Consider the following 27339-nt stretch of genomic DNA (forward strand, 5'->3'; position numbering starts at 1 on the left):
TGTCTTTGTTATGGGCTATGGTTAGGGGTAAGGGTAGGGGTAGGGTTAGGTTAGGGTTAGGGTTAGGTCAAATAATGTCATATTTGCATAAAAAATGACATAACTGAGCAAATGACACTTAATGACAGTTGTCATAAACATGCATAAAACCTCCTTCATATTCATGACATGTGTCATGTCATGATTATGAAGGTGTCATGTCAGTCTTATGCACACCCCTTCAAGTAAAGTGTTACTGAACGATTCCACCCAGTTCCCATGCTTGCTTTCTACTCCCATTCATGAAAAGACACTTTCTTCCTTCTCTTTTGTACTGTTGAGGCACATGGCCAATGCCAATTGGACTGCTAGAGAAAACGGAGGCTAGGCGGGCAGCATTCACAATGTGCAGGCTATGCACTGAAGTCACCAACAGAAGGGCCATTCTAGTAAACCAGTCTACTGGTGATGGCCTGTTACCACATTTCACTTTGTTCCACTTATTCAAGAGGCTCGTGTCCATTCACGTGCTGGCCACATAACAGCAGCCTTTCTGTGTGGCCAAGCTTGCTTTGAAATCATCCAGATAACACATACAAAGTGGAGCACATGTGTTACTGAAACCAGTGACAGTGTGGTTTGCCTGCGACTGCATGTATTAGACTCGTTTCAAAGTGGTTAACCGCTGTTAGCAAGTAATGTGGGTGATTTCTCAAAGATTAGAAAGACTCATTGTGTTTATGGGTAATTATGCCCGCACACATGCATGTTTGTGTGTAATTAAATAAACTCAGTCAACAGATCATTTCTATCAGCAGCAACAGCATTTTCCATCCAGTCAACACTAATTTGGAGAATGTACAAAACGGCACAACAAGCATATCTTTATCTGTGTATGAGTGTGAAATACTTCATATGGCAGTGGCAAATGACATTTTAAAACCAAATAAAGGATGTTAATGAGGTATATGCAGTGTTTTCAAAACAGAGGAATCTGACCGGCCTTTAAATTTGAAAGAAGATTATACTGTCAACAAGCACCTCTGCTCCACCTGGCACTTCTCACTGTTTTTTTTTTTTTCTCAGAACCTTAATTAGATAAAAAATGTTGTTAAGTCGCTTAGATGTAATAACATCCAAAATATAGCTTTGAATGACACAAATTATACTGCTATATAATAAACAGTCCAGAAAACAGGCTGGCGTTGGACCTTTGTAACTATATCTGGGATCACAAGTATTTTATTTTTTTCCAGTTCCCAAATGGAATGCTTCTAATCCTTAGTGTTTTCATTTTAATGAGTTGTGCTTTGGCACCCATTCGTGAATGGGTTTAACTAGTTTTACATCTCAGGAACATACTGACCACTGCTAATCCTCCTGTGATTTTTTTTTAACTAAAGCCTGTAGAATGCAGGCCTTTAATCGCATGGCACTGGAATATACCAGGCCTATAAGTTTTCATAGCAAATAGTCATATTCTATGAATTGAGGGAAAACATGATATAGAGCAGACTACACAGTGTAAAAATGATTAGATAAATGAAACCAACGCACCCCGAACTAAATCACTATCAAGTTTTATTTGCATTTCTAAAATAAATGATCTATTTAGGATTAATCATATCAGAACATGAACAGTACAGACGTGACAAAGTGAGTAACCAACAACGTGCCACAAGGACACCGTGTTCTATTGAACCTAAATAAGGGATGTTGTGAATCTGCTGAACTGGGTTTATATTAGAACAATAACAAGAGATGAGAGCTAGAAAAAAAAATGAATTCAAGTCTGATGGGATTAATCCCTTTAAAGATTAAAATACACATTAAAATCAGACTGCCGCTTGATTAAATTAGTCTCAAAGGTTGCATTTAATCTTCGTAAGCGAGTAAAAAGTACATATTTTACCCAATAGCAATGCCATATTACGGAGTTCTGTGAATTACATAACAGCAGTTGGATCAGAAATAATCTTTAGGCAAATTAAAGATTAAAAATATCCCCACATGTATTGAAACATGTATAAAGAAACCAAAATAATAGAACCTCATAATAGAATTTCCCTTTGCTTTGTATCAGTCACCGAGTATTGTTATAAATGAGTTTATATCATTTTGTAATAAATAAATGTTGGTATAAATAGGGATATAACCAAAGATAAAAAAATAAAAAAAATCCTTGCACCTTGAAAAAAACATGTTAAATTCAAGGTAAAAATTATTATTTTACAAATGTGATGAAGCTTAAAGTTATGAATATCAATATATTTGTTCTTTTATTCTTTTTTGCTATTAGCTTCACAAAAATACTCAAATTAACAAACCAAAAACATAGTAGATATCTATTAATTTCTATGAATCGCATTTATTGAAATTCCTGAATAAAGAGCGTCTTGCCATTAATTCATGTAGACATGAACTTATTGCTATAACGACTTGAAAGTAATTGTACAGCCTGTGTAAACACTCAATTTGAAATATTGATCGATACATTCATTCAACCATTCATTTATTTGTTTGCTTGCTAAAGGATAGGCTTTCGCAGTAATCTAACAAGACTGAACAAAACAAGCTCTACTCTCTCATTACTAGGCTATAAGAGGTGTGGGCCTTGCGTTTAGTTCAAACGCCCTGTGACATACAGTGAGTCACGCCAAGACTCGCTCGAGCGCCGGTGTTGGTTTCGTGGCGGTACGTCACGGTTCCTCATATTTATTCAGCGGGGAGGCCGCGGCATCGACTAAACTGGCTGCTTCTGGTTTCAAGACACATAAACACAAAGCGAGACGCTGCCTGCGAGTAAACTAAGAACAGAGGATCGCTCTCCGCTTTACGCTGAAGACGACAAAGTCAGGTAAAGGCCATACTACATAGATGAATACTAAAAGATGATTTGTGTGTGTTTTCACTGCTACAGTACTGCGCGTTTTAGGTTGTTAATGGAGAAACGGTGAATCCAAACAAAATCGTAAACAAAACTGACTCTCAGGACTGATCAGTGTTTTCATATCGGACAGAAGATGTTTCTCCGTCTTTTTCGTTTTTCCCCGTTATTTTTCTCGAAAGCACAGTGCATTGTCTGCTACAATGCAGTTTTCATTGAGGTGCATCTAATAATGAGCTGACACATAAATTATGACTTAAATGTTCAGTCACCTGAAAAAGGTACAGTAAAAGGTGATGGTTGATTTAATGAAAAGGATATTTGGTAAATATTATAGGTTGCCGTTTATTTTCTTATCACTGGAGGCCACTCGCCTGTGACAGTATGTAGTTACGTGGCAGCGCGGATTCCACTGAACGCACTTCGTGCTGCTACTTTATCAGCAGTGTTGGGAAGGTTACTTTTGAAATGTAATAGGTTACAGATTACAAGTTACCCTATTTAAAATGTAATAGTAGTGTAACTTTTTAAATTACTTTGTTAAAGTAATGTAACTGATTACTTTTGATTACTTTACATGTAACTAGTTACTCCCCAACACTGTTTATCAGCAGCCAAACTTCGCTTATCTCTCAACTCCCAGTGCTTCGGGCTTTTATGCACACACAGTTACTTTTTAAAATCATGTTTGGATTTTAAAATGAGCGTAATAATAATAGGCTAATATGAATTTGCATAGATCAAATCCTTTTCTGTATACAAGATTGTATCCCACCAGGAAAAAGATTCCTCTGCCGGCTTCGTGAAGGTTATCTTCTCCAAATAGACAGTTCCTGTCCTGTTTTATTTGCTGTATTTGGACTGTAGGTCTTAAATATGGGTCTGTATAACAGTTCCAAGCCTGCTTTAAAAAGAGAAGGCATTATAGAGGATGTAGGTTGTGAAGAGTGTATGCGTCCCCCAAAGCCCACCCTTAATCTGTGGCAAGTGAGGTGCCGGGACCTTGCGTTGTTATTATCCTGCTACAAGGATAACACCCATAAAGTCCACTGAAAGAAAAAAAAAAAAATTGAGCCACAGTGATGTAAGAGTAGTGCTATTTGAGGTTGCTCAAATAGGAGAATTTCAAAATACACAAGTTGCTTCTCTTTTTATGTTAAGGAATGTCTCTGGATCAGTCTAGTTTCATTTTGTGTCAGTTTTGCCAGATTTGCTGTTGTTATGAAAACGTCAGTGGTTTCTTGTGTTCTACGTTGGTCGCCAACCCCAGTACCCTGTTGGTAGAAAAGTGGCAAAACATCCTCAACATCAAAACTTCAAGTTGATGCTAACTGGGAACCTAAGTGTTTGTTAAAAAAAAAAAAAAAATTGAAAAACAGCCTTATATGGGTCATCTAATGTAGGATCGATGGACTGGAACAATGGAAACCATGCCTTATACACATACTAAATCTTATTTTCCGTTCTGGCTTCATCCTAACTTCACAAGATATGACCTTCTGCTTCTGCCTTGAAACCAGATGTACCACAAGGCAAGGACTTTTTCATGCAAACAAAGTTTCGTACACAAACCCTCTCAACCATAACCACTGTGTTGAAAAAAGGCGAATGTCTGTAGTTATGTTTTATTTGGTACAGCTGTTTGTAATGCCTTCAGCAACTTCTGATGTGTTCCACGATCTAGAGAGCACTGGTTATATCAGAGATGTGGGTCTGTTAAACACTGCACATACACTCTGGTTCACCTCAAACTCCATGAGATTGAACGGTGGAGTTAGGACCTGTAGTTGCAGTTGAGTTTATCCAGGCCTTTCCATTTCAGGACCCCATCAAAGAACCTCTCCACCTCACTGTAGAGCATCCTTGCCATAGGAGTTTCTGGTCGTGAGTCACCGATAAACTGCTTCTCTCAGTTCAACAGGAGGTCAATGCAGATCATTGAGACAACACACATTCACAAGCTTAAATTTGCTAAAGGGACCCATTCAGTAGACAAGCATTAATCCAAGAATCAGACACTTCTCATACTATCACTGTTGGCACTAATCAAAGAGACAAAATTGACAAAAAATGACAAAATTGGTCTAACTTCTTAAAGCATTAATGTTATCTTTTTCAGAATCTGGAAAAGCTGTCTCCACTGTAATTTTGGATATACAGCTGCAAAGCTCGTCTATAGTTGGGTTGTTTTTCTAGCTGTAGGCCACATATAGAGATTTATAGTATGCTTCATGCTTCCAGCAGTTCAGTGTAACAAAATATTATGCATTTACCTAATCCTTATTACATACATATTACTTCATGTTATAGCTATAGGATAAGGTTTCATGTTTTGCTATTTTGCCTTGACACTGGTTGTTTTTGCATGGTGAATCAATTATCTTTGGCAAATGGTGTTCAGGAAATCAATTTAACAAATGTAACAAACCATCTAAAGTTTTTCGTTCAGCCATATTTAAAATCTGCTGATGTGTGGCTAAATTCAGTTGAAGTCACATGCTGAGAATTCTCAAGAAGGAAACAACCCATTCATGCCTTAACAGATACAATGCAGCCACCAAGCTAGCTCCTTTTAGTATTTATAATAAATATTCTGATTGTCACTGTGCATCAGAGAAGCCACAGGCAGCCCTTCCTGTCCTCTCCACAGTCTGATAACAAACTGTGTTAATGAATTTGGCCTGTGCAAACTCCCAACAGGAGGTTATTGTGGTTTGTACTGAGAGCAAAGTAGCCACAACCTCATTCATTTAAATCATATTCATTCACAGTTGTCCATCTCTTCCTCATTGCACGTGTGTGGCTATGCCTACGGGGTTCAATAACAATGTTGACAGATACGGAGTGTGTGCATAAAGAAGAGAACATTGTCCCTTCACTTTGATGAAAGAAAAATTCTGTTTAGTCCACCATAATAACATCCTGTAACCATAACAATATTCCCCGTTCAGGTCCTTGATAAACTTCTTTTACAAGGTCTGTCCAACATCAGGTGCATCTTTTCCTTGTGGCTGTCACACACATAAGCTTGTGTGTTTATGTGAAGACCTTGCCTGAAAAGGCTCAATGGAAACGTGAAGAGCACATTCATTTCATGAATGGCTATCACAGTGAAATTATTTTCACAGCCACATACAGACCCTTTTCCATTCGCTAGTGTAATGGACTCTATATGAAGACATTTTACATTCTCCATTATGTTGTTGTAAGTGTGTTGCCCTGTTCCACGCTGATTCTCATTTTAAGACTTAACCCATCTGAGGACACAAATTCACACTTCACCGGCCTTTTTGCTTTCTCTTTATTCTTGTTCAGCACTGCAGTGGTGATATAAACACTTTCAACATGAGGTTGGAGATAAGAAACCTTATTTTGATATTGGTGTTATTTAAGGTTATGGCTTGAAAAGGGACTGTGTTGCAGTCATTCCTACAAACCACATGGTGAAAGATGTAAAGTATAAAATGTTCTGTATCTTTGATGTGTTCTTTTCTTCCTTTCTGTGAATAATCTCTATTATTTGTCTTGCTGGAGAGCTTGGTGTTTACTCTAATAACTTCTCCCCATCTCACCCTTTCCCAGATTCCCTAGAAGAAGAGTTTGGACGGCATGCAAAGTTGTGAAATATCTTCAGACAGCACTGATGATCCTCTTAGTAGTGCCTTACACAGACATCGACAACCGCGAATAGTAGTAATTGGTGCGGGCTTGGCTGGCCTTGCCGCCACCAAAACCCTTTTGGAGAACGGCTTCACCAATGTCACGGTGCTAGAAGCCTCAGACCGTATCGGAGGCAGAGTGCAAAGCATTCAGCACGGTAAGACAACTGTCTTCTCATGATAACATCCTTTTTATTACTTCATCCTTAACCTTCAAAAAACGTGCCTTTTCAAGGTGCCTCATCTCCCTTTCTCTACAGGTAAAACCACTTTGGAACTTGGAGCAACTTGGATCCATGGGGCAAATGGGAACCCCATCTACCACCTGGCTGAGGACAATGGGCTGCTGGAGCACACCACAGAGGAGGAGAGGAGTGTGGGCCGCATTAGCCTCTATGCCAAGAATGGTGTGGCCCACTACCAGACCAACAACGGCAAGCGGATCCCAAAGGATCTGGTGGAGGAGTTCAGTGACCTGTACAATGAGGTGATGGAAGAAAACTGAGTGTCTGGTTTTGTGCAAGAACCTTTTGGTGTAGCCTCTTGTGGATTATATGGTGTGAATAAATGAATGCAGTATGGCCGTGTTTTCACCTGGTATTATAAAGTGCTTTTGGTGATCCAATCATGAATGGTCAGCCGAGATGCATTTCTGTTTCCATTTGTATTAGGCAGCTAACATGAAGAGCAGGTGGAGCTTCACTGCAGTCAGGATCCCTTACAGATAGCGTTTCCACTACAAATGTGATGTGGTCAAATGCGTTTTTGACCACCTCCATGTGTGGTTTCCATAAAAAAAACACATCTTAATGCCAGGTGGAAACAGGGCCTATGCCATTTGTATTCCCACTTGGAAATTCTGTTGTGTGGGCTTTGTTCATTAATGGCCTCACTCTACCTGAAACAGTCCAGAGAATCTCAGCAGTTTTTTTACAGTAGCTTAATATACCCGCTCAACATTTTGTTCGTTAACTATACCTGCTCATAATTGTTAATTTGCTACTTTCTGCTGAAACTGCAAAGTGTTGTGACTCACGTGAAGAAGTATTTTATTTTTTTTTGCAAGAGAAAGCATTTTTCACTTCAAGCTCACAGCTGTCAGAGTAAAAGTCATTTGTTTTGTGGTTGTTACCTCATCCTGAGCTGCTGTTCTCAGAGTGAGCCTTTCTCCCTCTACCTCAGTAACTAATGCAATTAAACTCTTGTTTGTGGTAAGGATAGCTTCATGATCTGATGAATCTACAATTTCTCTTTTAACCATGTTGAACAACCTCCTTTGTGCAGGTGTATGAGCTGACTCAGGAGTTCTTCCAGAATGGAAAACCTGTGGGAGCCGAGAGTCAAAACAGTGTTGGGATCTTCACACGAGATGTGGTGCGCAAGAAGATCATGCTAGATCCCTATGACTCAGAAAGCACCAAGAAACTCAAGTTATCTATGCTACAACAGTACCTCAAGGTGGGCAGGGCTCTAATGTTTTAGAGAGATTTTTCATAAGCAAATCATGGTTTGTTTAGCCACAGAATAGTTAAAAATAAAGATATATCTCTATAGACCTGATTTTGAAATTATAGGTGTGGCATCATGTTTGTGATCTCCGTAACAAGCCACAACCGGAAATAGCTGAGTTCCTGTCGTGAGCAGATTTACTGCAACTCTATGACAACATCAAACATGTGTCCACACCTTTGTAAGACAACAGTGATGTCAAGTTCACTGCCATACATGCTTCCTTTTCCCACTGTCGCAACTGAGTTTCTCTTGCGAAAAACAAAACTGTAGACTTCCGCCCACAGACGTGTGGATTAAAAACATACAACTGTTTTAATCATTTGACAATTTTAAACACTTTGACCTAGACTCACAATGGGCTTGTATTTACAATTCATGTTATAATTAAATCTCTTTGTAAACATCACACAGTACTGTTTGTCACTCAGGCTATTCACAGAAATTCTGATAGTAATGAAAGCTCTGGATTACTGAGGTAAAAGTAGGACAGACATTGAATGTCATCCTGTAATGCTAGAGGTTATGGGAGGAAGAGGCAGGACCAGAAAAAGCACTCAGCTGGATATATGTCTGCTAGACTGCCTGTGTTTGTTTACAGCAGTATAGTTTGGAACTGTAACCTTAGAGTAAATGGTGTGTTTAGCAGAGTTCAAGCATTTACTGTGTGAAAACAACAGTAAATGAAGCTTTGCAAGGCTATTCATGAATGGTCACTTTATCAGACTCAGTCAGGGTTGCCAGGGTTTCACAACAAAACCCTCCCAATTGCTACTCAAAACTAGCCCAATTGCGTTCCGGGGGGTAAAATCATGGGCGGCGCTAGGGAGGGGCTAGCAGGTGTTCCAGCACCCCCATAAAAAATGAAATAAAATAAAAACATTTGACTCATTACACATGCATAACGTCTCCAGTTACTGTAGTAACCTCAGTTCCCTGAGAGACCGGAACAAGACATGGCATCAGAAGCTGACGCTTTGGGGACTCCCTTCCTTCCTAAACCTACCTGAAATCTTATTGCACAACGCCAGTGAAGGCAAACTCCTCCATACCCTCCCATCAGGAACGAGGCTTTTGCTCCGACAAAGGAGCGCCCCTGGGGCAGCCGCCTTTCTTGAAGCCATGCCGCGCCTTCGGTGTCCTCTGCCACGGAGTTTTGGTGCAAGCTTCGATGGCCGGTTGGAAGCAGACAACGATCTACTCTGTGCTGGGGGCTGCGCCGCAGTCGAGAGACTGCGAGAGAGGTCCATGTCGAGAGACCGTTCTCGAGAGGGAACTACTGCAATGCAATGTGACGTGATTTGCAGTCACGCATTTTGTAATGTCAGCATTTTATTTAAAAAATGGATTGGTTCCTTGTGCCAAGTAGACCTGCCTCCGACTAAAGATTTTTCTAGTAAAATTGATTAGTATAATAACCTACTAAACCGTCCTTTAATATAGGCATTTAGCCGTATTATAATTGCCGCAAAGCACCGGCTAAAGTAATGATTATGAATGCATCGGGGAAAAAGAAGACATTTTATTTTTTATTAATAAACTAGTGCTTTCTCAGTCAGTGTCGGCTGCAAAGATGAAGTTGCCGAATGCCAGCGCTGACTCGCCATCTCCACAGTAGGCTAATGGACGTGCCTTTAATAGAGAAATTTTCATAAGGACTACATAACTACAGAAGATTTGTTTTTTATTTGAATTGGTTTGTTTAATAGTAGGCTAGACATTTCAAGCTTTCTGTAGATTTATTTATTATGTCTGTGAGCCAGTTCATTGTTGTGACGCGCTCCATTCACGGAGACTGCATGAGACGACAGAAAGCACATCCAAAAATGACAGAGTATTTTAACCCCCTCAGCACCTGCGTTCAAAATTCTCTGATAAATTTCACATTTTAGGGGTTAAATATCACGTTATTGGGGTCGCTTAAACCTGCAGACATGAAAAACAACCTGCGGCAACAGTGTTAAAGTAGCCCAATTACGGCAGACTTGGCAACACTGGACTCAGTAGGCTTCAGTTTTAATGCCAAGTAGCACCTTAACAGCAAGATGCTGGTAGGTTTATGCATAATTTATTCTTTCCTTAACATCTTTTTTGTGCCTCAGGTGGAGAGCTGTGAAAGCAGTTCCCCCAGCATGGATGAAGTGTCTCTAAGTGAGTTTGGTGAGTGGACCGAGATTCCCGGTGCTCACCATGTCATTCCCACTGGTTTCATTAAAGTCGTTGAGATCCTGGCTCAGGACATCCCAAGTCGTGTCCTCCACCTCAGCAAGCCTGTCCGCCGTATCCACTGGAACTGCAGCTCCCATGATACAGAGGAAATTGTAGACCAGGCTGACCATAACCAGGACCAACGACCCAGCCCATCTCCGGTCTGTGTGGAGTGTGAAGACGGCGAGTGTCTGCTGGCAGACCATGTGATCGTAACGGCCTCTCTTGGGGTCCTGAAGAAAGCTCACGAGACTCTCTTCTCCCCAGGACTGCCACTAGACAAGGCACAGGCCATCCAGAAACTGGGCATTAGTACTACCGACAAGATCTTTCTGGAGTTTGCAGAACCCTTCTGGAGCCCCGAGTGCAACAGCATTCAGTTTGTGTGGGAGGACGAGGCGCAACTGGACAGCCAGGCATACCCAGAAGAGCTGTGGTACCGAAAGATCTGCAGCTTTGATGTGCTGTATCCACCCGAACGCTATGGCCACATGCTGAGTGGCTGGATCTGCGGAGAAGAGGCCCTGCGCATGGAAAGGTGTGATGACGAGACTGTAGCGGAGATATGCACTGAACTACTGCGTCAGTTTACAGGTCAGCAATGTGCCAAGAGTAACACTGTGTCCTGTTTAAACTGCACTATTATCAGGGTGTGACAAAAAAAAAAATGACACCTCTCTTAATTCTCAGTAGTACTGTATGTCATTGAATTGCAGTTCATTTCCCACTGCCAATAAGACTTCAGAGTATTGTTTACAGTTTTTGGTGTTTGTCATTAGCAGAAAGAGCATGGTTAATGCGTCATCTGCATAATTTTTGCTTCTCAGTACCATTCCCTGATTCATATAATCCCCCATTTTGGGAGGGCTAAGGTTATCGCGCACTAATATTACGTCTGCTTGTACTTACTGCTGTTGTTTCTTTTCGTGTTATCAGAAAATAATACTTCTGATTCGGCCCGTCAAAGTTTAAATCTCGTCTGATAAGCGCGCATCCTTGTACGTCTCGCAATGTTTACACGTGTATTAGGTCAGTAGGTGGAGAGTAGGCGGTCTTTTGTGGCTGATCGAACGCATTCGACCACATCAGCGTCTACATCACGAAAGCAATCCGGTCGAATGCGTTTTTGACTACCTCTGGAAGTGGACGAGCTCAAAACGTTTCACACCCTGTTTACACCTGTATTTAACGTTGTCCACTTGTGATTCGATCGACCAAAACGCATCTCAATACCAAGTTTAAACAGGGCCTTAGAGAGCTGCATTTACACATCAATCAAGGTAGATAATTTCCAGCTGACAGGAGATTTGTGTAGGGGTTCAGGAATCGAATGCAATCAGGTTTGTCAGCCAAACAAGGAGTTTGTTTTGTCACATATACATTTAACTGGTTATATTAATGCTGTCTGCTTGTCGTGCTTTTAAATTATATTTCTCTGTGACAAGAAGGCGTATATACCTGTTAAGTCAGGGAAGAACAAGGACCTCTGACCCGGTCAGGCTTCTAGTGTAAACGTACTGACAATAACTCTAAAGTGTCCAGGGTTGTGTAAAAGATTGTACTGTAAACAACTCTGGTTTCTATTCCACTGTAACCCTTTCATGACAGAACACAAGTCAGATATAAGGGTCAATGCGCACATTCTCTGTAGTTGATGTCAACAGACTGGCATGCCTCTTAACTAGGTCAGTCTGTTTTAATCCAGATCCACAGCAGGTTCCCCTCCCATCTGCCCCAGTCCTATATACAGTAAATAGTGTGCTGAAATTGGATTTGGTCACACCTTGCCACTGATAATTGAAAGGTACCCTAATTTCTGTCATTATTTGACAGTAGACTTAAGATTAACTTCCCTTGTCCAACACGTGTCCACTTAACCCACACCACCAAAACAAACATAAATCAACGTAAAAGCAACAATACAATTTAAGATAAATTTAAATCTTTTTTTTTTTTTTTATCAATTTGCGTTTGGCAAATAGTCAATTTATTTTCATGTTTGATGTTTCTAACAGGGAACCAGAATATTCCAAAACCAAGGCGGATCCTGCGCTCCTCGTGGGGCAGTAATCCCTATATCCGGGGTTCTTACTCCTTCACTCGAGTGGGCTCCAGCGGCAGAGATGTGGAGAAGCTTGCTGAGCCCCTGCCTTATATCAAGAACACTAAGGCTCCAGTAAGTTGAAATTTCCACTGAGTTGTATAAATTATTAAAGCAAAATTTGCAAAATAATTGGCATTTGCACTTAACATAATTTAGGTATCAGAATTTATGCAGTATCTTTTTGGAACAGCAAAGTATATTTGAGTAACCCTGCTCTTTATAGGTGCATGTTCATGTAGTGGGCAAATAAGTGAATAGTGGGCAAATTATGATTTTTGTTTTCCATTAACTTATCTGCCAATTAAACCAAAAACAGCAGGTGTCCTTCCACGGCATTTTACTCGTTTCTGATTATTTGAATCAAAGACCTTTGAATCCTGTTTAGAACCACTTACATGGCTTTTTCACCTCATGTCATTGTTAAAATTTCCCATGACTGCTCTAAAGTCAGACTGGAGGCTTGCTTGCACGATTTTTATTTTTTAAATGGGTCATGTTGAGCTGTGCAGCCCTGAGACTGAAATTTGAGTCAGATGAGAAGGTTGAGTTGTATAAGGGCCAGACAAATACACACACACACACACACACACACACACGCTCTGGCCAAGTACGGGTCTGAAAGGAACAGTCTGACCCCTGAGAGCACACTGCACAAAAAGAACAAGAGGCTTGAGACTGTTAAATCACTTTTCTATAGCAGAAAGATAGAGGCTCATGCTTAAAATAGCTTACTGCGCCCCAGGGCAGTAATGTGGGAGCACATGTTTGGTCAAGCTAACTTTTTGTTGTTCTTTTCTTTTCTTCTATCCAAAGCCTCTACAGGTATTGTTTGCTGGGGAGGCCACCCATAGAAAATACTATTCCACTACCCATGGTGCTTTGTTGTCAGGGCAGAGGGAGGCAAACCGCTTGATCGAGCTGTACCAGTACTCCTTCCGTGCAGAAACCACAAAGCCTAACATTTAAAATAAACCGCAACAAAAACAAGAACCACTTACTAGTGACAAAAACAATTGTATTATGTGCTATCTGTATTTCAAATGATGACATTATGTATGAAAACCTAGTAGGGGCATTAAACTAATAACAGTAAATCCTCTTTATACTGTACTTAGATTAGCGCTCTGTAGATTTTACTTGAGATGCACTGTACAAGGCTGCCATGTGGCGCTATCTCTGGTCCTTATAATTTATTTCTTATTATTTTTAATCCATGTTAATATGTTTCTATAATTTAACAATTTTTGTAAGTGCCTTCTGTATTTAATGTTGTCTTTAAAAATTAAACAACAAAAAAAATACTTGATATGAATAAAGTGTATGTTAATGTGAAGAAAAATGTTTTCTTTCTTTCCAATTCTGTTTCTGCTTATTCAAATGTCTTTTTTTTTTTTTTGAAAATTCTTCTTTTTACAAAAGTACATATCTTTGAAATACATTGATTTAACTAACTTAGCAGGCTTCTAACTTAACTTATTTAGGCCTTTTTTAATATAGTGATTTTCAATGGATCGTCTAGTGCAACTACAGATTTTATTTATTTATGGATTTATTTATTGTTTTGGCTCTCTACGACTATAAAATTGCAGACTCTTAGGGCTATGCTCTATTTTAAAAACAGTGGTAAGTCACAAATTAAGGCAATTCTGATTGACCACAAGAGGGCAGTGTTGACCTTGAAAATTAAGATTTTTAAAACTTACTGACAATACAAACAATCATCATACTGGGTGAAAGACCAGTGAAAGACATATTAAACTGCACAACATATAATAAAAGGTGAAACGTGAAAATTGTAGGCAAAAGACGTTCAGACTTTGTCACTAGAAAATCTATTGGATAAAAAACAAAGGAGTTTACACATTAGTGGTGCTGACTTTTTTAAAAGCCATAGATGTACAGTCAGGGCCAAAAGTTTTGAGTGACATAAATTTTGTGTTTAGCAAAGTTTGCTGCTTAAGCTGTTGTGGTGTTCATTCACATTGTTTCTAGATTATTGTGTAGAGTGATCAGATGCATTTTAAAGAATTTTTTGATCCTGACAAAATGACCAGCTAACATTAATTGACTAATCATATCAGCAGCACATGTGAAAGTGTGAATGAGTACTAGTCAGGTAAAATCACTATCATACTAATTAGATTGTAAGAGCAGACTGAATGCTATAAAAGGAGGGAAGAAGCGCTTCCAATCATTGTTCTTGTTAGCAATGGTTACCCCCAAAGAAACACATGCAGCCATCATCGCTTTGCATCGAAATGGCCTCACATTCAAGGAAATTGCTACAAAGAATATTGCACCTGAAAGAACCATTTACCGGATCATCAAGGACTTCAAGGAGAGAGGTTCAACTGCAATGAAGAAGTCTTCAGGACGTCCCAGAGTGTCCAGCAAGCGCCAGGACGTCTCCTCCTGAGGAGTCAGCTACGGAATCGTGTCAGCAGGATGGAGCACCATATCACAAAGCAAGAGTGATAAAGAAGTTGCTCGAAGATCATTACATTGAAATTTTTGATCCGTGGCCAGGCAACTCCCCGGATCTCAATCCCATAGAGAACCTGTGGTCAGTCCTCACAAGGCGAGTGGACAAGCAGAAGCCCACAGATTGTGATCAACTCTGAGAACTAATAAGGCAAGAATGGATCGCCATCAGTCAGGATTTGGCCCAGAAGCTAATATACTGTGGTCAGTCCTCAAAAGACGAGTGGACAAGCAGAAGCCCACAAATCGTGATTTTGGTTATGGGTTATGAAGAACAAGGGTCAACACTGTAAATATCGACTCATATATATATATATATATATATATAAAAAAAACTCCACACTCCAATTCACTTGGTGGCAGTATTGTAATTATTCTTGAGTGGGTAAAGTGATATTTAAAGCTAAGATATCTATTATTATGAGCTAGGTAGTTAGTAGAAATGTTGTTCATAGCAATAGATTTATTTTAATTGTTTATTCTTAGAAGTAATTTCAGTCTGCTCTTTGAGTTCCATACGAGTCCTGGTTATGGAGTTCCATAATGCAACCAGTGATTCTGAGCTTTATGTATTGACTGCCATCTTCTGGTCGGGAAGAAAATCACTAGACAGGGCTTGTTTAATTATTTGCTAGTGTTAGCATGTGTTCCATTCTTATGACATCTCCAAGAAGGGTTTTCCTAACTTTTCAGTGCATCTCTTATCTCGTATATTTGTAAAACCCTGGAGGCATGGTTATAATAACCAAATATACACTGCGCACGTACACGTTTAAATTATATTAAAAAGAGATTGTTGCTTACCATCTTTTAGTTAGATGAAAGGCTCGAGGCCACATTGAGACTAGAATAGCAGTTTTAATAGTTTTTACTCCATTAAGCCTTAAATTTGTCGAGTGACAAGGTGTGTGACCAGTGGGCGGAGCAATTTTACGACGTCGCTTCTCATCACGTGATAAAAGGCTGTAATCATTAAAGTTTATGCTTGTAATGCAAATTTATTCGTCACTTAGGCCTACTTGTATAACATCAAACAGACTCTGTCAAACAAGTAAAATGAATATGACATTATTTTTGCCTTTACAAATATTTCTCGCCACAAGAGGTTACTCTGGAATCACTATTTGTGAACAGTAACTAAACTAATGTTTACATAAATATAAAATATTTATTTGATGTTTCTCTTATATTAAAATATTGCACAGAAACACATGTTAGCTTAATACAAAATAAATAATATGAAGATAATATTGTAATAGGTTTTTATCATTGAAGGCAAATTAAACGATGCTAAAAAAAACAAAACCTGTTTAAAAAGATTTCTGCTTTGAAAGTACTATTGAAATCACCTTTATATTTATCATATTAGCCTACATATTGGGCCCATATTTTTTTTCAATGTAAATTAAAATGGATGTTTAATATTGTATATAGTTTATATTTTTTCAAATGTAAATTGAGCTTAACTATAAAATCCCAGATTATGAAAGCTTTTGAAGCAGAAAACTCTCTCCACTATTCCTGTATTGTTATTCCCCTGTGTATTCATGCAGTGACACAAACGAACCCCAATACAGATTTTATTGTTTTTATAGGCAGACATATTTTGGGGGGAAATGACCACAACTTGTCCAAAATCTTTCTCTCATGGTGTTCAGCTTTTTTGCACTGAGAAAGGTTTCAAATGTTTTCTGGCCTGTGAAACTGACAGACACACTAGATAGAGGGCATTCCCACGATATAGAAGCCTCCAGTGCCAGTGTGCAGGGGGGTGACACTTATTTTTACTTTAACTTTTTGACCTCTTGTTCCTGACCTGGCTGATTCTTGTGCTATGATTCTTAATTAATGTGCATACATTAATATTCTTCTTTCTATTCTTCATTAAAATACAGAAAGTTGGCAAACATTAGAACATACCAGTTTATTTTAGAACCTTACATCCAGGTCATCATTTAATATGAACAAATCCTTTCTGCTTACATGCACTTTTGAAAAGAGCCCTTATGCATGTAAACAGAAACATATGCTACAGTAGCATTGACAGAGGAACATGTTTTTTCAGACCTTATGGACATGAGAATTCCCAAATACATCTGTAGACCGGTGTTTACTCATGTTTGTTTTAACTATAAACAAATGTCGGAGGAACACCAGAGCTTGAGATACAGAGCAGTATTAATGTGAGACCCTTGATTAACAGTCACTCTGGGGAGTTCACTGTCGTGGATGGCTGGATTCAGAGCAAAACCATATGGCCACAGTTTGCCACTGGATATTTTTCACATCCAGGTAGTTTCTGATGCAAGGTCCTTTTTTTTTTTTAAATTTGTTTTTGACTCATTTTGTTCAAACTTTGTGTTGAAGCGGGAATTATTCTTTTGTAATGAGTGGTAAGTAATTTAATTTAATAATTTTACAGGCTTATTTAGTGTACATAGCACATGATATTTTAATATAGACTACACTACAATTAGAAGCTGTTCAAACATATCTATACACCGTTTGCTTACATGGGCAATAATGTATATATACACAAATGTATATATATATATATATATATATATGTGTATTATAAAATATGAATAAAAATTTTGACTAATATGCCATCTAGAGGTAATGAAGCACTTCGAGGGACTTCACTGCTCTTTTTGATGACCCTGGTTCCTCTCAGTCTGGGTGATAGATTCACCTTGTTGATCTCCATGCCCAACACCTCCATTCCTTTCAGTATTGGTCGAATTGGGTCTGGAGCTCTTATCGCTATCAGTTCTGTAAACAGCAGTCCGGACCTTCTGCAAGGTCAGTGAGCTATTTGTACCAAGTAGAAAAGGAAGATGCATGATATTTATATATCATCTTTAATGTAATATGTTGTGGAATTATTCATGTCAGGTCATCATCTGGATTACCATTATGTGGATGATGAATGCAATGATCTACGTGGCCCTGGGAAAATTGTGACGCTTTACCATAGACACAAATACAGTGCTTTCATCGGGCCTTCTTGCTCAAATGTATGTGGTTGTATTAGCTTCATTCCAAAGACAATTGAAGGTCAAAACAAGTAAATAATAAAAATACAGCGGAACGTGTCAAAAATAACAATCACTCACTCATTATATCATTACTCAGACAATAGACTTCCAAATGAAGGTATCTGTCTTCTACAAGCACACAGTTCCAATTAAAGCTTAAAATTGACTTTTAACGCATGAAGGGCTATCAAAAAGTAATTACACAAGTCGTTATAATCTCATTTGTCACAAGATATCATCATTACAAGACGAAGGACTATAAAATGTTCATTGAGTAGGAAATGGAGCATTATCATCTGTTGCTAATTCTTATTTAAGGTCTGCGCAGTGACTGCTAAACTAGCAGCTTATTGGGACATTGCTGTCATCAGTCCTGTATGTGCAGATCAACAGTTTCTAGATAAGAAGGTCTGTTTTAATGTTGTATATTACAATGAACACACTTATATCTTAAAATGCACTTTGCTTTTCAGTTGCTAAATGTCTTTTTCTCTTGGCCCCTTAAAATTCAGGCCTATCCGACCTTAACAAGAGTGTTTGGACCTTTTACTAAACTAGGGACTTTCTTTGTGGAAATCTGTAAGCAGTTTGACACTAAACAGTCCTGGGCTATTCCCGTCGAGGGGATCAGGTATGTAATATACCTTAAAACTGAGAGGTGGAAAATCTATGTTCATTTACATTTATCATAAACTGCATGTACATTGTAAAAAGAAATAACTACATAAATAGTCATTTTAATGGTCAAAGTGATTTTTAAGTATATAAGTATATAGTATAAATGTATAAGTATATAAAAGTATATATTAAGTACAAAAAATATTGCACCAAGTAGAAAGGAAACTGTACTGGTTTATGTACAGTTTGCATATAAATGTACAGTTATTTAAATGTGAAAAAGAACAAGTAATCTAACAATTTACTGTAAAAAAATGTGTAAATTGACATGACCAGAATTCCCTTTGTGACAGTTCACATTTGATATAAGTATATAGCAGTTAAATATCTTGTTGATAAAAAATATAGTTGCCATTATGAAGTCAAGAAGTTCATCTTAGAATTATTTAAACACATTTTCTCGAAAGGTATCAAGCAGAGCACAATAACACCAAGTGGCCAAGTATCAAGAAATCCATGGCTCTCTTTCTCAAGGGTCCTTGTCGACCTGGTCCTGGGTCTTAATTGAGGTGGCACAAGTCTCTCGCAGTAAGAAAAAACCCCTATCTGATGCAAATTTGTTCTACCAAAATCTGTGAGCAACTAAACAATGTTTGTTATATTGTTTAGTTGCAAATATATTGTTTGTGTCCTTTCACCTATACAGTTATTGTGATATCAGCACATGGCAAGGTGGTCCGCAGTTTGCTAATTGAAGCTCACAAGAAAGGCCTCACCAATGGAGATTTTGTTTTCTTTTGTTTCGAGCCATACAAGCAAAAGCTGTTATTTGGCAGTTTTGACTGGAAACAAGGTGTGTATTACATAACCACAAAATCAATGACTTGACTGACGATGTAATTTTCTATTTATAGTACATGGATTTCTTCTTTCTCAGGCGATGGATATGACTCAGTGGCCAAGCAAGCCTATCAGGCTCTGTTTTTCCTGTCTCTGTATAAACCCAGTGATAACAGGCCTCCGCAGAGAATGTCATCAGAAGGTCCAAAATAGACTTTGACTATACATATGCTCATAATGAAAAGGTTTGCTTTTATTATGCACATCAACAAAGATAGAGTTTATTGCCAGTGATACCACATCTGAATTTTGGTGCGATGGCATGTGGTTGAATGGATGGAAAGCCATGTGATGGGAAATTTAGTTTGCTTAAATATCACTATACAAGTGAGATGACGCTTCAGCACAACTTTTAGGTTATTTCATTATGAGTTCAATTGTTTCAGTTCCACAGGTGTCATTCCTAGCAGCCATAGCCCATGATAGTGTCTGGCTGTATGCCCAGACATTTAACGAAACTTTGGCAGAAAAAGAAAACCCATATGATGGCTTAGCCATCACTAGACGAATGTGGAACAGAACCATTACAGGTCTGTAGAGCTTAAAATATATCCAGTGATTCCCAACTGCATTTAAGATTACATGTGCGTATGCAATGCTGTATTATTTAGTATAATATGAGTTAAAAGGAGCATATTTTTGGTTTTGGTTTGTTTTCTGGTTACATGCTTTGTGACTTTTTGTTAAACAGGTATTCAAGGAGATGTAACTATTGATGCAAGTTGAGATCGTGAGTTAAATTACATGATGAAACAATTCCAAGGTGGTAATAACCAGTGTCAGGTGAGCCACTAACATATGCTTATTATCTAGATCGAACCAGTGCAAGCCATCTGAAAACTGCTCTGCTAGTCTGAATTACATTTGTGAAATGAGTCATTGCTCTCCACACAGGTCATTGCGAACTATTTTGGGACTTATAAGGCAGTACAAGGGGTTCAAATCAAGTGGACTGAAGGACGGACAACTCCTTCCAAAGACTCTCCAGACTGTGGCTTTCATGGAGAACTCTGCATCAATCTAGATATTGGGCAACCCGGGCTCATTGGAAAAACGTGACTGTGACAACAATTCTGCAAAATTATATTACACAACATCTTGCACATTTCGTGACACTTGTGAAATGTCAACGAAAGAGGCAGAGGCAGGTTTTTCAATGATGGGTTGGTATTTGGATTTTCATGGCCTCTATGTTTAATGTATTTTACTGCCCATCATTCATTAATTTTGAAGGTGTGTTAATAACACACAGGAGCATGATATTGGAAGCATGTCCATGCACTTCTGCTTATCAGCTCTTTCAAGGGGCCAGTTAAAGGCCATAGTGCAGTAACTTTTTTTCCAGTAGGGGGCACCAGATACCCAACTTTGCTCCACACATTAGTTCATTCACACCCCACCACTCAGCCCTTGGTTTCTCACCCCTTCAATTTCATCTTTTCTGACATTGCCCCATACCCTATGTTTGATAAAAAAATGGGGGGGAAAGAAAAAAATCTTGAATAATGTACCAATGCCTGCAAGATCCAAATGTCCAACTCAGTGGCAATATCGATTTCTCAGCTATTCACTGACTGAATCTCCCTCAAGCTAACAGGTCGAAGTAATAAAGTCTGGACAGACTTATGCAACCAGATATAATACTTTTATCAAAGGTGACTGGATGTGACGGTTTCATTTTGCATTCCTACAGAATTACCCTTGGTGGCTTCCAGTCTTGCTGTATCATAATTCTATAAATGGACGTAGTTGCATTTTGACACCAAGTTAGTGCTAATCACCCAGCAGACCTGCAGATCGCAAATGTGTGCGTTTTATTTTCAGAGAGAAAATTCTTGATTGCTTTGGTGATTATTGCTGGCTTGGTGGCCGCAGGGACCCTTGCAGTCGGTGCTTTACACAGGTAATAGTTAAAGTGTGTATTTTTAACTGCTCTTAAACATTAACAATGCCGAATAAAGTGTAGAAATGAGGTAATTTGCATAAGAGCGATGCATATACTTTTTTCTTCCCAATAGATTTGTTTTTGCTAGTTACACCATTTTCATTTATTTTGGATGTAAGATTTGCATGTTATACTGCAATTATGTTGAAACATTCTGTTGATTTTATAGTTCATGAATGCCAGACTAAATTCAACTGAAACGTTAGAGCTGCTGCCCAAAAATGCAAGCCTTATTCAATCAGCTCCACTGCTGTTCTTCAGTTTTTCAGGATTTATTGGCTTTGTAGTAATACGGTCTTAGATTTTCTAGTCTTCAGATTAAACTGATATTTATTACCAGGAAGTTCAAACTCCAGGAGGAAGCTTCCAAGATGCTGTGGACAGTCGATGCTGATGATGTCGTAATGATGGAGCATCACTCCTCAACCGTCCCAGCAAAGGTTTCAAGAAGATTTAATGCATTATAAGCTGATTAAGTAATTCTTCTGGCCCACAATTTACTTTATTTTGTAATGCAAGAACATAATAGCAATTGTGAGGCAGAAATATTACGTAATTAACAATGTAATAGACACGGTCATCTAAAGAGATAACCACTTCTACCTCCTAATCATTACTGTTTTAATTGTGGTTTGTTTGGATGGAATTACTACATGCACTATGAATGAATCTATTACATCTAGATTCTCCTCTTTGTGGTTCAGTCCCACAGATCCAAACCCATTCAGGCTTCTTTGGAGTCTATAATTTGCAGCATGCAAGACAAGCCATCGGCACACAGAACCGCAGTCTACAAAGTGAAGTATTTGGGATCTTAGTGTTTACACATTTACGTCACTGCATTCCGACATCATGTAGAAGACAATTTATGCTGCAAAAACACTGGGCATGATTTAGTTGCCCAATAAAATGATTCATAGTTAATTAAATTAATTTTTTCTCACCTTCAGGGGACAATTTGTTCTGTTTGCCTTCTGAATTTAAGAAGCACTCATCTAAGCAGCAAGTTGCTGGCGGAGCTCAAACAAGTAAACTCTGCTTAAAACATTGACGAATGCATTTCATTTTTTAAACTAAAGAAAAACTAGGGCTATATATACACACAGGGGGCTAACAAGCTTAACAAGATAAGACACACCTGGGGAGACTAATCAAGGGGAACCAATGAACAAACAGACTACAAACTGACTACAAACACCACGGGAGACAGGAAGTGACATAAAAGTCCAGGGCAAGGCACAGAGAGCATTAAACAAAAACAAGAAAGAGTTGATTTGTGAGGAGAGCAATCACGTTTATTTTCTAAAACCAAAATAAAACTGAACACCTCAAAATTACAAAAAAAACAACAAAACAAAACAAAAAAACAATATCTTTCAAAAAGTTCTCTTCAGTATAATGGATAAATAAAATAATGTTAAGTAAAATTAAAAAGCCGAAGCCTTCTTGCAGTGGATGTGCTGGTTTGGGCCTCATTGCCGGCTGCAGTCATGTCCTCATCTCATATATAAAACACCTCTGATTCACAAATACTTGCCAATGAACTCGTATTTACATAAAGTAGCCTTGTTGACAAGTTTGGGTGAGTAAGGGCTAAACGCAGTACTTTCAGTGACCTGTAATAGGCAGTATCACGTCTTTTGTAGCAGAAATAAACTGCTGCAGAAAAAGCTAGGTCCATGCAAAATGTAATGTGTAACTGCAACACTCATTTCAAATGTAGTGGAGTAAAGAGTACAGATACTCATTCAAAAATGTAGTGAAGTAAAGAGTAAAAGTTGCTAATATCTTTGATACTCAGTACAACTACAAAGTACCCGAAAAGATACTCAAGTACAGTAACTAATTACATTTACTCCAATACTTTATACCTCTGTCTAACCTACTTAGTACACCAGCAAAAATGTCAATTCTGTTATTATTTACTATTTTTTTTCTTGAAACAAAATTGTAGATTTACCGTTTTGGAACAATGTGAAATAATGACTGAATTTTTGGGTGAACTGGAAAAGTGCTATGTTCTTATTATTTTAAGAATGGCCATTGTAACTAAAGTTTTTTGTCCCCAAAATCTGCAGGACATTTTGAAGAATGAGTCTATCAAGCTGGACAGGACTTTCAAGTATTCCCTCATGCTAGACATTGTAAAGGTCAAAGTGTCTGTGTTTTATAGACTAAACTGTTTTCGCTGACAGTAGAATATAAAACAGTGATGGATAAATTTTGACTTTGATGTAGGGCATGGACTATTTGCACCACAGTCCCTTGCACTGTCACGGTCGCCTCTCGTCATCAAGCTGTGTCGTGGACAGCCGCTTTGTCCTGAAGGTCACTGATTTTGGACTTAACACAGTCAGGCGTTCAGACTCAGAGCAGAGCCCTGGATTTGACCCCGGGACCGGTAAGCTGGAAATGTAGAACTTTTAAGAAGAAATGAATTTTTGTTTGGATGAAAAATATATAATTAATGTAGAGCTCAATACATAAACACACAACTATGTTGCACACACAAATGTAAATGTAGATCGTTTTGTGTAGATTTTAAAATATGTTTTCATGTTAAGCTCTGCTATGGAGGGCACCAGAGCTGCTGAGGGAGTCCATTTCAGCTAATGGTACTCAAAAAGGGGACATCTACAGTTTTGCCATTATCGCTCAAGAGGTAGTATATCGTAGAGGGCCTTTCTACATCCCCAACTGTCACTTCAGTGCTAGAGGTATGATAATACACTCCTCTCCCTCTCTCTATAAAGCCTCTTTTCATAACATAAGGTAAACCATTTCAGATGGATAACTGTACAGGACTGTTGGTGACTCTCTCCCGTCTGTTTTTCAGAGATTGTGGAGAGGGTCAGGGTGAGAGGCTGTAGCCCACTGAGGCCTCACATAGACCCATCGGAGGGTGTAAAGGAACTGGAGGGAATCATAGTTGTAATCATAGTAGAATCAGCTGCTGGAGAGAGAAACCTGCAGAGAGACCAGACTTCTCTTTTCTCAGGACTGCCATCAAGAAACTCTGTCCTAATGGGTCAGTAATGAAGCAAGACACTGAGCAATAATATGTCTACATCTCTACATTTCTTTTACTTCATTTTAAATGGAGTAGGTCACCTCATCAGGGCTTATTTTTAGTTGGTTTAGGTGGCTTTAGTTAGTTTTAGCTTGGGTAAACCTGCTACATTTAGTTTACACCAAGAAACAATCAACTTTTTACAGTGTGCAGTTGACTGATTCACAAATACTTCGAAAATTGGTTTGATTGAATCAAACCTTATAAATTAGATATCTGAACTTGTATGTGTGTGTATTTATCTATGGATATCAGTTTGTTATTAGTGCTGGGCAACGATTAATCGCATCCAAAATAGTTTTTTGTGTACATAATATATGTGTGTGTACTGTGTATATTTATTATGTACTGTATATGTAAATACACACACATGCATGTATATATTTAGGAAAAATATATGATATGTTTATATATGAAATATATTTATATATAATATTAATTATATGAATATAAATATATACATGTAAATACATGTAAATATTTTCTAAATATATACTTTATGTGTGTGTCGCTGCCCGGCAGTATTTTTTTTATTGTTATTAAACATATAAAAAATAATTTCCAATAAATCAAATTAAGCTAAATTAAATTAAGATATAAAAAACTTAAATCTTAAAATATTTAAGACTGTTCCTATTGCAACTAACTGAAATAGAATGAATGCATTTAAGTTAAAGTACTCACTAAAACAAAAAAAAACAAAACATTTTAGATAAACAGAAACAACAACAACAACAACAACAACAGCACATAACAAAATTACTAAAGCTTAAATTAGAATTAAAATTTATACTGAAAATATGAAAATAAAAGCACATTTAAAATATTAATAAATACTATAGTAGTATATAAATAATACTAGTTGTATTATAAAGGTTATAATGTTATTTATTTAATAAAATAAGTATCTTCACTCATTTATTTATCTCAATCAGCTAATAAACCTTATAATCTGCATTTTAATTTTACATCATATACAGTACACTATAAAACAGTGACATGTTGGCAGTTGGCACTTGAATACCACAGACCAAAACAAAGAGAACCACAAACACTCTGACTTTTATGGTCCTCTCTGGACTGCACTTTTATTAGACTTTCTGCTGATACGATCTTCCCCACTTGCAGAGTAAGATTCCCAAGTGAAGTCAGTGTTAACATTGAGATAAGTTTGATTAAAGGCACTTTAAACAAGCAGTGCTGAGGCATCAGTGTAAGCTATCTCTCCTTCCCAATCTAATGCGGTCTTGACACTGCTACAGTTGCACGTTCTTCCTCTTTGTGCTTGTTTCAGCTGTAAATGAGGGTAGTTGTGACTAATGAGCGCTTTTGAGGTAATAAAGAAGAACAGGGCAGGGACACAGAGGATCATTAATTACACTTACAAATGACAGGTAGACAAACAAACAGGATATGGCCACTCTGGGGACCAGTGACACACAACCCAGCGATCATAGAGTCCCATGAGAACAACCCTGTCACAACGTATCACGCTAAACATTTATACCGGCCTTGTATAAATGAAGGGAGGGAGAGAGATGAAGGGAGAGAGATTTAAAAAAAAAGCAATGGTGTTGTGTGTACTGTGCACTGATAAATGTTTCTTTTGCAGCAAATGGCCCTTGAAGGGACAATAAATAATGACTGCTTCTTTAATGTGATAGTGCTAAAGCTAGTTAGTAGTAATAATAAAGAATGATTTTTGCTGAGCATTTGTGTGTGTGCACAGGGGTTCTGAGAACATTCTGGATAACCTGAATTAAGTTTTTATTCACATTTAAAAATTGATCATACATGAATCACATTGTCACACCCCTGTGGACTGTTGATTGTAGTTTCTCCCTCTGTGTCCTTATTTGGTTGTTCCTGTTCTCATTATTGGTTAATCACCTCATTGTGCTCACCTGTCTGCCCCTCGTTATCTGCCCTATATCAGTTCCTGTCTCTTGTGTTCTAGTTTGTCGGTTATTGTGAATGTTACCTTGTGTGTGTATGCCTGCTGGAGCAGGAAGGTAGGACTCTCGAGGACCATACCAGACTGTTCCTGATGGTCGCTAACGTCACCAGCTATCCGGACAACGCACGCTGCGCATTCTATGGGGCAAGTCTGAACGCCAAGTGCAAAGCGCGGTCGTCCGAAGATGGTCCTCGGGAGGAATTTGCCGCCTTCGTGGAGTGGACTCTGGCGAGAAACGGGTCGCCACTCACCATCGGCCCCGTGGATGATTTTGCCGGATCCACTTCGGACCCAGAGCCCAGCCCACCATCTCCCCGCGGTACGGAGCATCAGCCTGAGCCCACCGACGACGGAGAGCCATTTCCCGCTGCGAGCCAGAGTGAAGCCAAGCAACTGAGCGGAGGATCGCCTCGGATGTTGAGCCCAACCCGTCAGACCAGGTGCGAGAGCCGGTGACAGTGCCCACCACAAGGGAGCAAGCCGTGGACGGTGTGAGCGCGGAGAGGAGCTCCGCCCCCTGCATCATGGCTGAGGGTGAGCGGACTATGGCGGGACATAAGGGCCAGAATATGGAGGGAATTCGGTGTCAAAACGAGGAGGAGAGACCTCGGAATCCTCAGTTTAGCCCAGGAAGGGCTCCCGATCCCCTGTCGAGCCTCGGAAGGGCTCCTAATCCCCCCAGGAAGGGCTCCTGATCCCCAATTCAGCCCGGGAAGGGCTCCTGATTCCTCGTTAAGCCCGGGAAGGCCAGGAAGGGCTCCAGTTCCCCAGCTCGGCCCAGGAAGGGCTCCTGTTCCCCAGTTCCCCAGCTCAGCCCAGGAAGGGCTCCTGATCCCCAGCTCGGCCCAGGAAGGGCTCCAGTCCAAGAGCTCTCTCCAGTGCCCGCTCCTGAAAGATGCTCACCCTCCCACCCGCTCCAGCCTCCTCCACCGCTGTCAGCTGGCAGCCCCTCTGCTCGCCCTCAGCCCACCATCATTGCGGTGC

General features: G+C 39.0%; 1 protein-coding gene and 1 pseudogene across 1 annotated transcript; both read left to right on the forward strand.

The window, feature by feature from the left end:
- The first annotated feature begins 2629 nt into the window (after positions 1–2629).
- LOC107689473 (spermine oxidase-like) lies at positions 2630–13674 on the forward strand. Its single transcript, XM_016487470.1, has 7 exons — positions 2630–2836; positions 6449–6683; positions 6786–7012; positions 7810–7983; positions 10137–10836; positions 12258–12418; positions 13160–13674. Exons 2-7 carry the CDS (start codon positions 6476–6478, stop codon positions 13310–13312), a joined length of 1623 nt encoding a protein of 540 aa, XP_016342956.1. The 5' UTR covers positions 2630–2836; positions 6449–6475; the 3' UTR covers positions 13313–13674.
- A 3756-nt stretch (positions 13675–17430) lies between these two features.
- Positions 17431–27339, forward strand: part of LOC107689476 (atrial natriuretic peptide receptor 1-like) — a 14546-nt pseudogene continuing 4637 nt past the window's right edge.

This window comes from Sinocyclocheilus anshuiensis, unplaced genomic scaffold (genome assembly GCF_001515605.1).
Source record: "Sinocyclocheilus anshuiensis isolate Anshui unplaced genomic scaffold, SAMN03320099.WGS_v1.1 scaffold1215, whole genome shotgun sequence".
NCBI classification, from domain to species: Eukaryota; Metazoa; Chordata; class Actinopteri; order Cypriniformes; family Cyprinidae; genus Sinocyclocheilus; species Sinocyclocheilus anshuiensis.

Excerpts from the sequence above, each read along its gene's own strand:
- LOC107689473 (XM_016487470.1), top strand. The coding sequence starts at position 6,476 with ATGCAAAGTTGTGAAATATCTTCAGACAGCACTGATGATCCTCTTAGT. Across the intron at positions 6,684-6,785 it reads AGTGCAAAGCATTCAGCACG|GTAAAACCACTTTGGAACTT; the intron begins GTAAGACAACTG and ends CTTTCTCTACAG. Across the intron at positions 7,984-10,136 it reads TGCTACAACAGTACCTCAAG|GTGGAGAGCTGTGAAAGCAG; the intron begins GTGGGCAGGGCT and ends TTTGTGCCTCAG.